The sequence below is a fragment of the Mustela lutreola genome, chromosome 12, assembly GCF_030435805.1.
Source record: "Mustela lutreola isolate mMusLut2 chromosome 12, mMusLut2.pri, whole genome shotgun sequence".
Classification (NCBI taxonomy): Eukaryota; Metazoa; Chordata; class Mammalia; order Carnivora; family Mustelidae; genus Mustela; species Mustela lutreola.
In genome coordinates, this window is record NC_081301.1 from 83,933,053 (window position 1) to 83,947,362 (window position 14,310).

The window sequence follows — 14,310 nt, forward strand, 5'->3', positions numbered from 1 at the left end:
CAGGAGCTACCGATTCCTCACTCTTAAAATGACCAATATTCATACACATACTTTTGTTCACACTGCATTACAAACACATTCAAAGCAGGAGCACATCTGCCTGGCACACAAGAAGGGCTCCATAAAAATGTGACCTACTTGAATTACCAAATAGGTGTTGAAAAACACCGAGCATTTGAAATGCCCAGGCAAAAGCTCTCCCCTCAACCTTTTCTCATACTTCCAAAGAAAGAGCAATGGTTCTCGGGGGGTGGGTAGAGATTTCACGCTACGGGCTGGTCAACATGTTATGCCTTGACCATGGTTCCTACCAGATCCCAGGCTGCCCTCCTGGAGTGATGAGAGGGTCAGGGAAAGCTGCCGTCCATGTGAACCATCCAGTGGGACATGTGCCAATGTCCCGTCTGGCTCTTTCTTGCAAGAAGAAATAGAAGGTGAGGACGATCTGCCTCTCCCTGGCCTGATGAACAGAAGTGGACAGGGACTTCATTTCCATCCTGCCTCTTAATCCCACTACACTCTTAGCATTTGTCAGCCTGGACAGCAGTCATTCTGATGCCTTCCCATGTGGCACACCCTTCCTTGGTGTTGGAGCTAACGAGCTGTCAAGTGTCCTACTGCCCCCTCAAAGGCTACTTGGAGTCCCACCTCCCTTTGAACTTAGCTTTAGGAAACTCTCTCTCTTTCCCTCCTCTCTTCTTTTCTGTTATGTCCGAAAGAGTCTTCTATGTACAATTCTCTTTGGGTCCCAAACGTTGCCACAACCCCCCACTTCTAGGTAAGAGGGAGAAAAGGGAAATGGGGAGAAACCGACCACTTTCACCACCGTCTCACAATAAGCACAAATTCCTGGCATTGCCAGGTGCTGGGTCAGGTTCTCCGGGGGATAGGAGACCCCAGCCCTCGCCCAGTGTAACAGAGGAGTATGATTAAAATATTGACAGCTAGGAAACAAAGAGCCAAGCGAAGGATGCCATGTGCAGCAGAGACAGAAGGCCCAGGACAGCCGAGGAAGGAAAGAGCAGACGGGGGAGGACAACAGAGACTGGGAGCCGTGGGCCTCGGGCGTGTGTCCTGAAGAATGGGCTAGTGCCCGCTAAGGTGGTGGGGAAGGGCAGGAAGAGCCACCCCCCCCCCCACCCGGCAGACGGAATGAAAAGGGTGAAGGCAGGAAAGCATAAGACAGGCTCACACAATGCTATGGATTTGCAGGAAAGGAGAGACGGAACTTCAAAAACTAAAATACATGAGGGGAGAAACCCCTGGCAATAATGAGCCATCAAGACTTCCACAGAAGATAAATACAGCGCAAACTGGAGACATGGGGATCTCATGAAGAAGTAACGTAGTTCTCCGTGACCGTGACCGTAAAACCCTGAGACTAAAGACGTAGGTCTTCAAAGGAGGCAAGGTCAAGTAGACAGGCGGACTCCTCTTCCCCACACTTAGGGATGTTCCCCTCACTGATGGTTTTTGCTTGAACCACTGAACACTCACTTTCCAACTCATTTGGTCCTTAGTTTAAAATATTATTCTCCCTAGCTTTTATCAACGATCATCTCCAGTGGGCAGGCATCTATCAGATGACCTAAGTCAAGAATCTGCTACTTACAGGCAAGGTCATTTCAATAAATCCAAGGAGCCAGTATCCACTACCCAGCCTGGTTTCAAGGCAGAGAAAATGGGTATCAGAGAGGAACAGGATTGTTGGTAAGTCTGAGGGTGTCTGTCTGCACCTCAGTATATCCTTCTATCCCCTGGCTCAGATTTAGAAAGCCACACAGAGTAAGCTCTCAAACAGAAGTTCTGTAAGTCCCAAATCACTTCTCTTCCATCTTAGAACCAAAGAGCTAAGTTCTAAAAAGATCCAGAAAACAGCACGAGCCATCAAGCAATCTCACATGGCGGGTCGGGAAACAGGAAAACGTCCCCTCGAACGGCTTCGTGTCCTCCCAGACCCCAAAGACGTCCCCTGCACGACACCGCTCCCCGCCAGGCCTCACCATATACCACATGCTCGGCCACTTGGGATCGTTGAAGTAAGTCGGCTGGGCACGGCTGAAGTCATAATCCCTCTTTGTCCGTTTTTTTACCACTTGCTGTTGGATCCACTCCACCTGCCAAGAAGAAGGACATGTGGTGAGTGTTCAAGTTCCACCAGGGTTAGCACAACACAAATGACAGTCGGGGGCAGGATCCCTCCTGAGCCAAGGCTGTTCAAGTCACAGACTTCCGGCCGGCAGCTCGATGCTCATCTAGGGGCTCCGAGTCTCTGGAAACCTCATTCGCCTTTATTCTCAACGCAGGTCGACTTTCTAGTCTTTAATGACAGGTCATCCCTATCTCTCAACAGCATGCTAACTTTTTCGCTTCTTCAGAAAGTGTATTTTATTCAAAAGTTGTTGCAAATTGATCATGTTAATTTTTTTAAAGATTTTATTTATTTATTTGACAGACAAAGATCATAAGTAGGCAGAGAGAGAGGAAGGGAAGCAGGCTCCCTGCTGAGCAAAGAGCCCGATGTGGGGCTCCACCATCCCAGGATCCTGGGATCATGACCTGAGCCAAAAGCAGAGGCTTTAACCCACTGAGCCACCCAGGCAACTGATCATGTTAATTTTTATACTAATTTTTTTTCCCTTATCTTCTACGAAGGATCAGCATACTTTTTCTAGAAAGGTCCCGGTCAAAAATGCTTTAGGCTTTGCAGGTCATAGGATCTCTGCTGTAACTACTCCTCCTGCTGTCCTACACCACAGACACACATAAACGAACAGATGCGACGACATTCCAGTAAGTTCACTTAGAGAAGCAAAGGACAGCCTGGATGTGGCCCATGGGCCACAGTCTATGACCTCTGCCTTATACAACACCCACACTTTTTTGTTTTTTAATGTTCTGGGATTACACAGCAAATTTTAAACCTATCCTGGGATCAAATGCTCTAGGATCACTTTTTTTTTTTTTTTTTTTTAAAGAAATGGCTTTCTACAACACGGTGTGGTGGAAACAGCAGTATTTGGGGAATTAGACAACCAAAGCCCCAAAGCCCTAGACTGTCTCTGGCACAAAATTGGAGAAATCACTCAATTGCCTGAGCCAAAGGCTCTGTGCCAGCTCAAATTCAAACCTACCACCCTTAAGCAAGTCAGAATATTTAGCCACAAATTTGGCTGAAGCAAAGCAATTGAGCACTTCTGAGTTTAATACCGAATTATAACCTAAATGTTAGGGCTATGTATGGGGGCACTTATTTAAAAACAGGTCATTACTATGACAACATAAAACTAAGCATGTTCTTTTTTTTTTTTTTTTTTTTTTTTTTTTGGTTAAGATTTTATTTATTTATTTGTCAGAAAGAGAGAGAAAAGAGCACAAGCAGGGGGAGCAGCAGGCAGAGGGAGAGGGAGAAGCAGGCCTCTCTGTCCCCACTGAGCAAGGAGCCAGATGCGGGACTCGAGCCCGGGATCCTGGGATCATGACCTGAGCCAAAGGCAGAGGCTTAACTGACTGAGCCACCCAGGCACCCCAAGCATGTTCTATTTTGACTGGTGCCTCTGAAATGACCTATTAGCCCTGGTGACCTTCTATAATGTGTTTCTAAGTTCTCCTGTGTTCGATCGCTCCTGCCATTTTTGCCACAATACTCTAAAATGTTCTGTTCCATTTCACCCGCCTCTACACAAAGGGATTAAAAATTGAGGGCAGGGAGATTTTGTAGTGCACTAGCGATTCCACATCCATCCATGGAGTAAAAGTCTCCAAACCACTTTTGCCCACTTGATTAAAGATCGCTGGAGGAGAAGGGCTACTAAGGCACTGATTAACGGGCTCAAAATGCACTGCTCGACACAAGGTACTAAGGCCAAAAGCCAAGCTAATAAATTCCTCAGATTCTCATATCAGGAAATATATTCAATGCTACTTCTGGTACGCAAGACGAATTTAAATAGCCAATTCCTAGTTATAGCATTAACAAAGCAAATGGAATCACACAGCCTCCTAAATAAATAAAAAATCCATTTATGATTAGGATCGCAGCTAAGCATCACCTATGTGCCTTCTGCAACAGGTAATTTAGGCAACATTATCAGGACAGCAAAAAAGCCAATAAATGAAAAATAATATTCTAGGAAAATGAAAGCTGCTTCTGCTCCTGTTTTAATTAATGTGAATTAAGTGACTCCCTAGCACTGAAGCATTCTCCACACCACCACCCACAACACACACACCTGTGCACACCCGGGAGAAGGGATTGTGTATCTTTCTTTGAACCACTGGACCACGGTTGTCAGGGAAGCAAAGAAGAATCGCGTTTTTTTTCTTGGACTCGAGAGACTGCTCCTTAGAAATCACATCAAGACTACTGTGGCATTAACAATGCGTGTAAAATTTTTTCTCAATGAAGAGGGTAATGTTTAAGTGATCGGGCTTCTAAAAATACAGGCAAAAAAAAAAATCAGTTTCTTTCTCAAAGTGGAGCGGCATGTACGGGCATGCATGCACTTTTTCTATTTCCAGGAAACATTTTCATCTCTTCCTTTCAAATAATCTTGCTATGGAAGGAGTTTCATTCGCCCACTTATTCATTCAATGAGCATTAAGTGTCTCTTCGGCACCGACACTGTGCTGGGAATATGAAGACGAACAAAAATAGTCTTTGGCTTTGAAGGACTTAACATTTTACCAAGAAAGATTTAGCGAACATTCCTGGGGTGGGTGGCTCAGTGAGTTAAGCCTCTGCCTTCTGCTCAGGTCGGGATCTCAGGGTCCTGGGATCGAGCCCCGCATTGGGCTCTCTGCTCATTGGGGAGCCTGCTTCCCCCTCTCTCTGCCTGCCTCTCTGCCTAACTTGTGATCTCTGTCTGTCAAATAAATAAATAAATAAATAAATCTTAAAAAAATAAAAAAAAATTTAGCAAATATTTCACAATTCTCCACTTCATAAAAATGTACTTATCATCACGAATCGCTCTATTAATTAGCTCTATTAATTAGAGCATTTGTGAAAATTTTGACCAGGCGGATTCTATGTGCAATCCTTATGTTGCCATCTGAGGCGTATCCCAATTGAGATTCAACTTGTACATGATTGCGTGTGTGGTAAAAGAAGGCTGCAGATCTGTGTAGATGGAATGCTTCCCAAACTACTCTTACGTTGGCAGTGGCTTTTCCTAGCAGAGCCTCCATAAATTCTGAATCGCCACCTAGATATGCACCTAAACCAGAAACCAGAAACTCCAAACAGAGTGCTGGAGAGCAGAACAAGTCTACGCTGGGCTGGGGGGTAGGGGTGCGCCTCGTTGTGTATCATTGTTTCGGCAACAACCCTGGAAGTCGGCACTTCCCAGAAGCACACACGTACACACAGACAAATGTGGGAAAAGTATGTGAGAAAACCAAGTGACAGCCATTTTCCGAGATGAACTGCAGGTTCAAAAATAGAACAAAATATCTTACAGAACAGCATCCCTTCTGTAATTTAACCAAGCAAAAGTGCTTAGTTACAGGCTTGGTGGCTGGAAGGTGGTACGTATGTTGGCATCTAGATCGGACTATAAGTCACTGTGTCTGATCACAGGGCTGAAATAGTCAAGAAAAGTACAGTGGTTTTTTCTGTTGTTGTTGTTTTGTGTGTGTGTGTGTGTGTGTGTGTGTGAGATATCATGTATTTTGTCTTGGTGCTTTATGAGTATAATAAGTATATGGCCCTACCTATTTTGGAAAGTGGGAAAAGCACCCACTTTCGGGGTGGATCGGAAGATTTCTATGACTGGAAAGAATAACTTTATATTTTTAAGCCATTATCCATATGTCTGTCCTTGAGCCCTTTAAGAAAAAGCTCAGAGGTAATGCATTACACAGATTTTGCTTTTTGCCAAGAAGCCCCAATGCATAGAAAAGATGCTTAGAAATTCATTTTCGTAAAACTAGGGCCAGCCCAGGAAAATATGAAAACTGTGTGCTTTCCCCCAGTGGTTTAACTTCGGAAGGTTCTATTTCTTGTATATGAAGGAACTACAGATAATCCAGACCATAAAAAAAACAGGACCTCTGAAGTCATCAGTGTATCTTCCACGAACTTCAACATACGTGCGCTCCATGGTTTTAAGGACACTCCCTCCCTCTACCAATACAGCTCTCCTCCCCATATGACCCAAGTGAACAGGGGGCATCCACCTCACCAGAATCTTTGTCGAAAGGGGTTCTCTTTCATCAGATTTCACGTGTCAAGCAAAGCACATTAAGTGATCCTTCTGGGAAACCTAACCTCCCCCAACCATTTCAGTTGAGCTCCTATCCCATTATTTTGCAACTTAACAACTTTCTGAAATAGGATAAAAAAGAAGTTCCAGGAATACAGATTATGGAAGTTATTATATAAATATATTTGGAAAACAAATTGTGATAGCACAAAAAAAGACAAATACTGCATGGCATCACTTATATGCAGACTCTTTAAAAAAAAAAAAAAAAAAAAAAAAGCCAGACTTGTAGAAAGAGTAAGAAAGGGATTTGCCAGAGGTTGAGGGGTGGGAGAAACAGGAGCAGGTTGGTAAAAGGGTATAAACATTCAACAGGAAGGGGAGTCATTTCTCAGGATCTAGTGTATGACTGAAGATTGAATGGTGATGACAGTCGGTAACACTGGGTCCTGTAATTGAAATCTGCTAAGGAAGTAGAACCTAAATGTTCTCACCAAATTAAAAAAATAATAATAATAATTAGTATAGGTCTATACACATACACACACACAGTGATAAACGTCAATTAACTAGATGGAGGAAATCCTTGTATTTTATACATATAAATATATATATTTATATACATATATGATCATATATATAATCACTACAATATACACTTTAAATACCTTATAATTTTCTATGTTGATTATGCCTCAATAAGGCTGAATTTTTTTTAAAAAGGTGCCACTTTAAAAGTGTATCTTGTAGTAGGGAGGAGGTAGCCCTTTAGATATGAAAATATATTAAAACTAATGATTAAAACTTATACTGGTAGCAAACGTCAATAGATTTTAGTGGAGTGGAAAGTCAAGAAACTGACCCCAAATATATGAAAATATAGTGCATGATAAGGGTGCTGTCCTAAATCATGTGGGCAGAAACAGATTACTTCATAAGTGATGTTGCAACAAGAAGCCACGGGGGGAAAAAGTAAAAATTGAAATCATGCTACCATCTTACATCAGGACTAATTCCAAGTGAATGATATTGAAATGTAAAACTAAACAAATAAAACCATAAAAGTATCCTGAAAAACATGGGAGATTTAGAAAAAATCGTCTTAGAGTGCAAGATGCTTGTTGAAGTAGAATGCAAATAAAAATAGTGATTGAGAAAAAGTGATACATTTAAGAAAGTAAAAATATAAATGTGGCATGGCCAAAAAAACCTCAAAAGGGAGGCAGATGACAAACAGGAAGTGTTTCTAGCTCCTACTACAGACAAAAGGTGATTTCCCTAATATATAAAGAGTTGTTCTAATCAATAAGAGAAAAATTCAGTAAGAACACAGGCAAAGGATAGGAACACAGTAATCTGTGTTCAGACAAACGGGGAAAGTTTCCAGCCTGTACTATGGACAAAAGGCTATTTCCGTCATATATAAAGAGTTTATGCAATCAGTAAGACAAAAATTCAGGAGGAAAACAAGCAAAGGATAGGAGTACAGTCATCTCTGAAAAGATAGTTTCTTAAACTAAACTATTCATATAAAAATATGCCTAGCCTCACACAGATAAAGACAAAAGTAAATGAAAACCACACCAAGATCATTACTTTTCTACCTTTCAGATAAAACAATATAACAAAATAACTTCCTACTAGTGAGGGCACAATATAACAATCACTCTCATGTAAGGATGATGGGAATGTAGATCTGTCCAGCTCTTTGGAATGTAATTGGACAAGATCTAAAAAAATTTTTACAAGAAGTCCTTCTACTTTTAGGAATTTATCCTACATATTTATTTACACATGTAAACATGCAAGGCTATTTACTAAAGCGCTGTTAGTAGTAAATGCAAGTTGTAAACAACCTGAATGTATACTGAAAGAGATTAATCAATCATGACACAGCAATACATTAGAGTACAATGCAACCATAAAAGACAATGTAACTAAGTTATGTACTGGCAGAAAACAGTCTCCATGGTACAACTTGAAATGAAAGGAAAGACACAGGGGCACCTGGGTGGCTCAGTGGGTTAAAGCCTCTGCCTTGGGCTCAGGTCATGATCCCAGAGTCCTGGGATCGAGCCCCACATTGGGCTCTCTGCTCAGCAGGGAGCCCGCTTCCCTTTCTCTCGCTCTGCCTGCATCTCTGCCTGCTTGTGATCTCTGTCAAATAAATAAATAAATAAATATCTTTAAAAAAAAAAGAGAGACACAGTCTATGAAAGACACTACCATCTTTACATTTCTCCGGTAATTACACACAAAACCCCTCGGTATAGAAGGGAAACCTTTACTACATGCCCTTTAATGCTTTGTTACCTTTGGACTACGTGAATATGTTATCTACAAAAACAACTTAAAATTTCTTTTGACTTAATAAGTTCCATGGGGGCAACCCTTTCAGGGCCCCTCCCTCTTCAGAAGCTTCATATTATCATGCAATAAACTTTGCTTTGCTGCCCACCAAATATGTATTTATGTCTGTATACACACACATACACACACACACACACACACACACATTGTATTGGTTGATTACTGTCATATAGTCCAATGGTCTCAAATGGGACCGAATGTGTGAATTACAACATATTTTTTTGAAGGCCTGAGAAAAATAGTATATAAAAAACATCTCAAATGACTTTGTATAATGTTTTAACATGGTGAGTATTGGGAAAATGTAGATAAATAACAAAAAGAAGTGGTTGGAATTTGGGGAAGCTGGCTTCTACTGTTAGATTTGCCACCGGCCACCTGTGTGACCTTGCAAAAATCTTCTTGGACTCTATCTGTAAAATGAGAGAAGACAGACAAAATATGCCCTCTAGTCTCCTTCTAGCTTTGAAATTTTATCTATACATATTCTATTCTACAATTTGACTGGGAATAAAAAGTTTGTGCAAAATGCAATAAAGGTACATAGGTGCTTCAGGTGATAAATGATCTTAAGTCATTCTGGGAAGATATGAGATTAATATTTAGAAAGGAGTGTAGTAAATTGTATTATTCCTTTCATGATCTGATGAAGCAGTTGTCAGGAAATAAAATATGTAGGATTCCATAGTTTGTATCCTTCTTTGAGTACCATTGACAAAACAGGGTGCAAAAAAAAGAGCATGTACTGATCTCTCCCCTCCTTTTTCTTCTTTGACTTTGAGAACAAAATATACAGAGTTGCCTTGATTAAAATATATATACATATATCAGTTAAGTGCATGAGGGCTGTACTTGTTCACTGTGAAAGAGAATGGTCGATAAAGACAACTTAGTACTGACAAGTCACTCCCAAACCCTAAAATCTGAAGCCAACATATCCCAAAATTTTTCTAAAACTCTGATCCAGAATTCAGAGTTAACCAGTACAAGAAGCAAAGAATCTAGTAAAAGTATGGCTTAAACGAGGGTATTGTGGTTTTTAAGCCTTAACCCAGTTAGTAACTACCCAATAATTAGCAAGTTACTCAATATTGTCATTGGTATTTCATTCGAGCCATACTTTAAAAAGAAAAAGAAAAACAAAAACAAAAACACAACAAACCAGTTGCTTGGAGCCTGCTTACTTTAGAGAGCTACTTGTGAACAAAAGGGAGGATTTTACTTGATGTGCTTCAGATAGGCACTTTGAAACCCATTTAAAGACCCAGACTCTTATATTAGAGAACCATCTAGCTGGGAATACGAGGAATCACACCATTTTTGGAAGGTCGTTGAGAAGAAAGTTGTGAAATAAACACTGCATGTGCATTCAGAAGAGTGTAATTGAAGACAATACAGGCCCAAGTGAGAAACTTTAACTGCTGTAACATTTTCCAATTAGCTGGCTTTCTCCAACAGCACCAAACTTTCAGAAGTGGGTCATCAATTTCATCTCACTCTTTGTTTAGTGGAAAACTCATTGCCTCCTTGGTCTAACCACTTTACTTACTTTCAGGGCATTGGAGTCCTACTTTGCGCCTTAACACATACTAACACTAACACTAACCACTAACACGTACATGCTTCTCAACATTTAATTTCCTAACTTGTTTCCAGTTTTTTTCCCCTCCCCACTTCTGATAAGAGGACACGTGGAACAAAAATATAAACGTTGCATCCAATTAAAGTAGTAAAATTTACTCTCACCTTCTAGACCCTTCGTCTATTGACCCCAAAAATACTATATAAAGTAGCTACTGCTATAGTATGGCACCGAACAAAATAACCAATTTCCCACTTTCGGGCAGCTTCCATTCTAATGAAAGGTAGGCATAAGCACATAAATAAATAAAAGATTATGTAACAGACTTTCATAGCACAAAAAGTAATTAGCATACAGTGGTGGAGATTGTCAAGGAGGGAGATATTATAGCGAAGGTGGTCAAGAAAGGATTTTAATAGAATTTTAATAGAATTCTGAGTAAGAACCCAGTCATACAAATGGCTCAAAAGAAAATACTACAGGCAACAGGAGTCGTTCATGCAAAAGACCTGGAATGACCCAAAGTCTGTGTTTTTGTCTACAGCTTATCCACAGGCCACAGATGCCCATGGCCATCTGTCCGGGCCCAGGGGCAAGTATACCAGCAGTGCACTGCACCCTCCAGTGGATAAAGAATGAGGCTCTCACAGGTCATGGAAGTGGATTCCCAGACATCGGATCAACTAGTTCTGGGGTTCTGGACAACAAAATAGGATCTAGAAGTGACACAGGTTCAAGGTAGGCATGTCCCTGAAGACTCACCACCTTTTCAGCTGATGGGAACAAATTCAGCTGAAAGAAGCCTACAGAAAGTCATCAGGGGACACCCTTACCCACATCTATGGACTGTACCCTTGGGATGCCCATCACAATAAACCCATCCAATAAGGGGCTGTAAGGCAGATTCTGACCTTTCTTTCCATTGTAAAAAGTAAAAAGTCACAAGTTCGATGTCATCTAAACAGCAGAAAAACTATTAAATGATTTCTAGGGCAGAAAGTGTCCCAAGTATGAGCTATTCAAGTACAGGGGAAGGGCAGGGGGCAGAAAATGGTGTTTGGTGTAGGAGCAGGTTTAGAACATCATATGAGGTATTAGAAGACAGAGTTACTTAATCTGGCCACCTCAGCCATTATCAGCAACCACCTCTGCAACTCTGAAAAAGGACATCCTATCTGCTGGACAAACTTTGCAAAAATAATTTAACACTGAAGAAGGTCACATTAAAAACAAAGTAATATTGCTGGGGCTCTCCATAGAAGTATCTAGTGTGTGTTCTTTACACATGCAGTGGGTAGAGCTGCACTAACTAGACTATGCCACAGATCGGCAGTGCAGAGTTCTGAGATGGGAAAACAGGCCACATGAGTTCTTGGTACACCCACCCGTCATTAGCCTGGCCACTCGGGGCAAATCACAATAAACTCTGGCATTCTATATTTTTGTAGGTAAAAGGTCTTAAAATTGTTGTGTGACTCAAAATAGTAAGTTTTACAAATGGAGGCTCTGCAGGACTTAAATTGGCACGTTTCCTCCCATTTCCTTGGAAGAAAGGAACTAGGTCTTAGTATCCCTCGTACGAAGGGCAATGTTTAGCAGTAGGGCCTCCATAAACAGTTGGAGATGGAGAGACTGTATTTTCACATGGCATGAATACATTTTTCAGTATATCTAAGTTTTCTAGTTATTTTAAAAAATCTAGAAATTTTAAACTGGAGAGAGGACAAAAAAAAGGTTTATCTTTAATCCTACCAAGTATAATAGGATATTTTGTTTTTCAACAGTTAGGTGGTAGCACAAGGATGAGTATGCTGCCAGGAATGAAGAAGATGTTAAGGCATTAATGAAGGATGTGTTCTTTCTATATATAATTCCATTTTTTAAATTATTAAGAACTTTATTAATGGGTGCTTGCTGTTAATTGACTTTTTGGAAAAAAAAAAGATGTAAAATTTTATTACAAATTAAAAATGAGGTTCTTAAAGATCTTAACTTGACCAGATATGGAACAATGTAAAAACCTTTAAAGGTATATTGAGAAAAACCAGGCTTGACATGCAAATTCCATGTATTTTTAATGTATCATGGGACCCTTCCTGGTTTGACAACCACCCCCGCCCCTAACTTGGAACCTACTGCTCTATAGACTTTGATCTTTTGAGATGGGATCATCCGCCCGCCCCCAGTCAATCTCAGAAGCAACAAAAAAAGGGTCCACAATTAAAATGGATAAACACAGAAGAGTTAAGTAGTTGTTGACAAAGGTCGAGAACCTGGAACATTACTGAGGATACCAGTCATCATCCCATAACCTGCAAGAAAGACCCAAAGATTAAATAAATTTGATGGGTCCAGAGCGCTAGTGATACTTTCTCCCAGTGATAAAGTAAGTCTCCCACATTTTAGTGGGCATGGACTAGTCCACAGTCAGACCACTCAGCAGACAAAGTGTGATTTTACAAGCATTTATGGGGGCACCTGGGTGGCTCAACTGATTAAGCATCTGACTCTTGATTTTAAGTTCAGGTCATGAGATCGAGCCCCACATTAGGGTCCATGCGCAACACAGAGTCTGCGTGATTCCCTCTCTCCCTCTCCCTCCAGCCCCTGCCCCTTCTGGTTCGCTTTCTCATTCTCTAATAAATAAAATCTTTAAAAGTATTTATGGAGGGAGAAATACAAAGATGAAGGCCATGACTAGAAACCAACTCAAAGATAAGTGGGAAGAGGTAAGAAACTGATAAGAAAACAAAATGTTAGGACCTATTTCTTTAAAGAAAGCTTATTTTTAAACATTAAAATTTAAGGCTTTGCCCATCCTGGTCACCAGTAATAATATCAACAGCAACATCGTCAACAGCTTCTTGCCGACTTTCAATGATAATATATTGTATTTGTTTTACCTTTGCCTTTCTAAGAAAGCTAATCTCAGAACATTTCAGGTTCATTTCCTCATTGATATGTCCCTCTTTAAACATTATTAAAATCCCCTGAAGGCAAGATACTTCTATATCTGTCTCAAATGTAATGCACTTGTTTCTTGAGACAAGTTTAATTTGCCCTCTCAAAGAAAAAAAATAAAGAAAAAAAAGCTTCCTATTCCTAGTCATACCAAAGTGCTCTCCAATGGGTAAAACAGAATTCAATTTGATAAAAAAATAAAAAGGTGTGTGTGTGTGTGTGTGTGTGTGTGCACGCACGCACAGATAAACCCAGATAAACGCACAGATAAACCCAGCACATGGTGATGTGATTTCATTAGAGGACTTGTTGAATGGCAAAATTATTTCAAAAGAATCTTGCATATTCATTTTTTAAAAGATTTTATTTATGTATTTGGTAGAGAGACAGCGAGAGAGGGAACGCAAAAAGGGAGAAGCAGGCTTCCCGCCAAGCAGGGAGCCCGATGTGGGACTCCATCCCAGGACTCTGGGATCATGACCCGAGCCGAAAGCAGACACCTAACAACTGAGCCCCCCAGGCACCCAGAATCTTGCATATTCTAACTTGGATTTCAGTTTCTTCTATTTGGAACTTTAGGACAATAAATTTAAGCAATTTGAAAACAATTTTGATTGCTTAAAAGTATTACAAGGAAATAGAATTCTAAAGTATCTAAAATTAATCCTACTTGTCTGAATGCCACCTGAGGTTAAATTCACACTTTTGATTAAATGCAATCTTAATTCAGGGATTAAACTGGAACAGCACATAATTCCCTCCAGCTTCACTCTGGGATCAAGATTATCACTGCACTAAAAATACAGTGGCATGACTTCGTCCTCCATGTATTTGTTTTTTTGAATTATCATCCTCTAAGCAATCTGAAAGCCAGGGCAATGGAATAAAACCTATTTGACATGACAAGTTACATCTCATTCTTAGGACATTCTCATGTCCTTAGCACATGGAAAGGTGGGGACACCCGAAAGAGTGACAATTTTACCTTACCACCAAGTGTTAATCACTTGACGGATTTTGGTTCTCTTTGACGGATCCTGCAACTCTGTATCAATCAGTCAGGATATTCCCAGACCGCATTTACGAAGACTGAATGCCCTTGCCTATCAAGTGAATACAAAGACGAGCATTATTTTGCACAGAGTGGAGAAATTGTTCGATTCAGCTGAGATTAGTCAAAAAAGAGGCAAA

The 14,310-nt window shown here is 40.6% G+C and overlaps 1 protein-coding gene across 3 annotated transcripts in view; it reads right to left on the reverse strand.

Moving 5' to 3' along the window:
* The window catches only part of PCSK5 (proprotein convertase subtilisin/kexin type 5), a 452,950-nt gene that overhangs the window by 363,461 nt on the left and 75,179 nt on the right, over window positions 1-14,310 (reverse strand). For all 3 annotated transcript variants that reach the window (XM_059143276.1, XM_059143274.1, XM_059143277.1), the window contains exon 3: window positions 2,004-2,117. In XM_059143276.1, coding sequence (XP_058999259.1) covers window positions 2,004-2,117 — 114 coding nt within the window. The remainder of the gene's footprint in view (window positions 1-2,003; window positions 2,118-14,310) is intronic.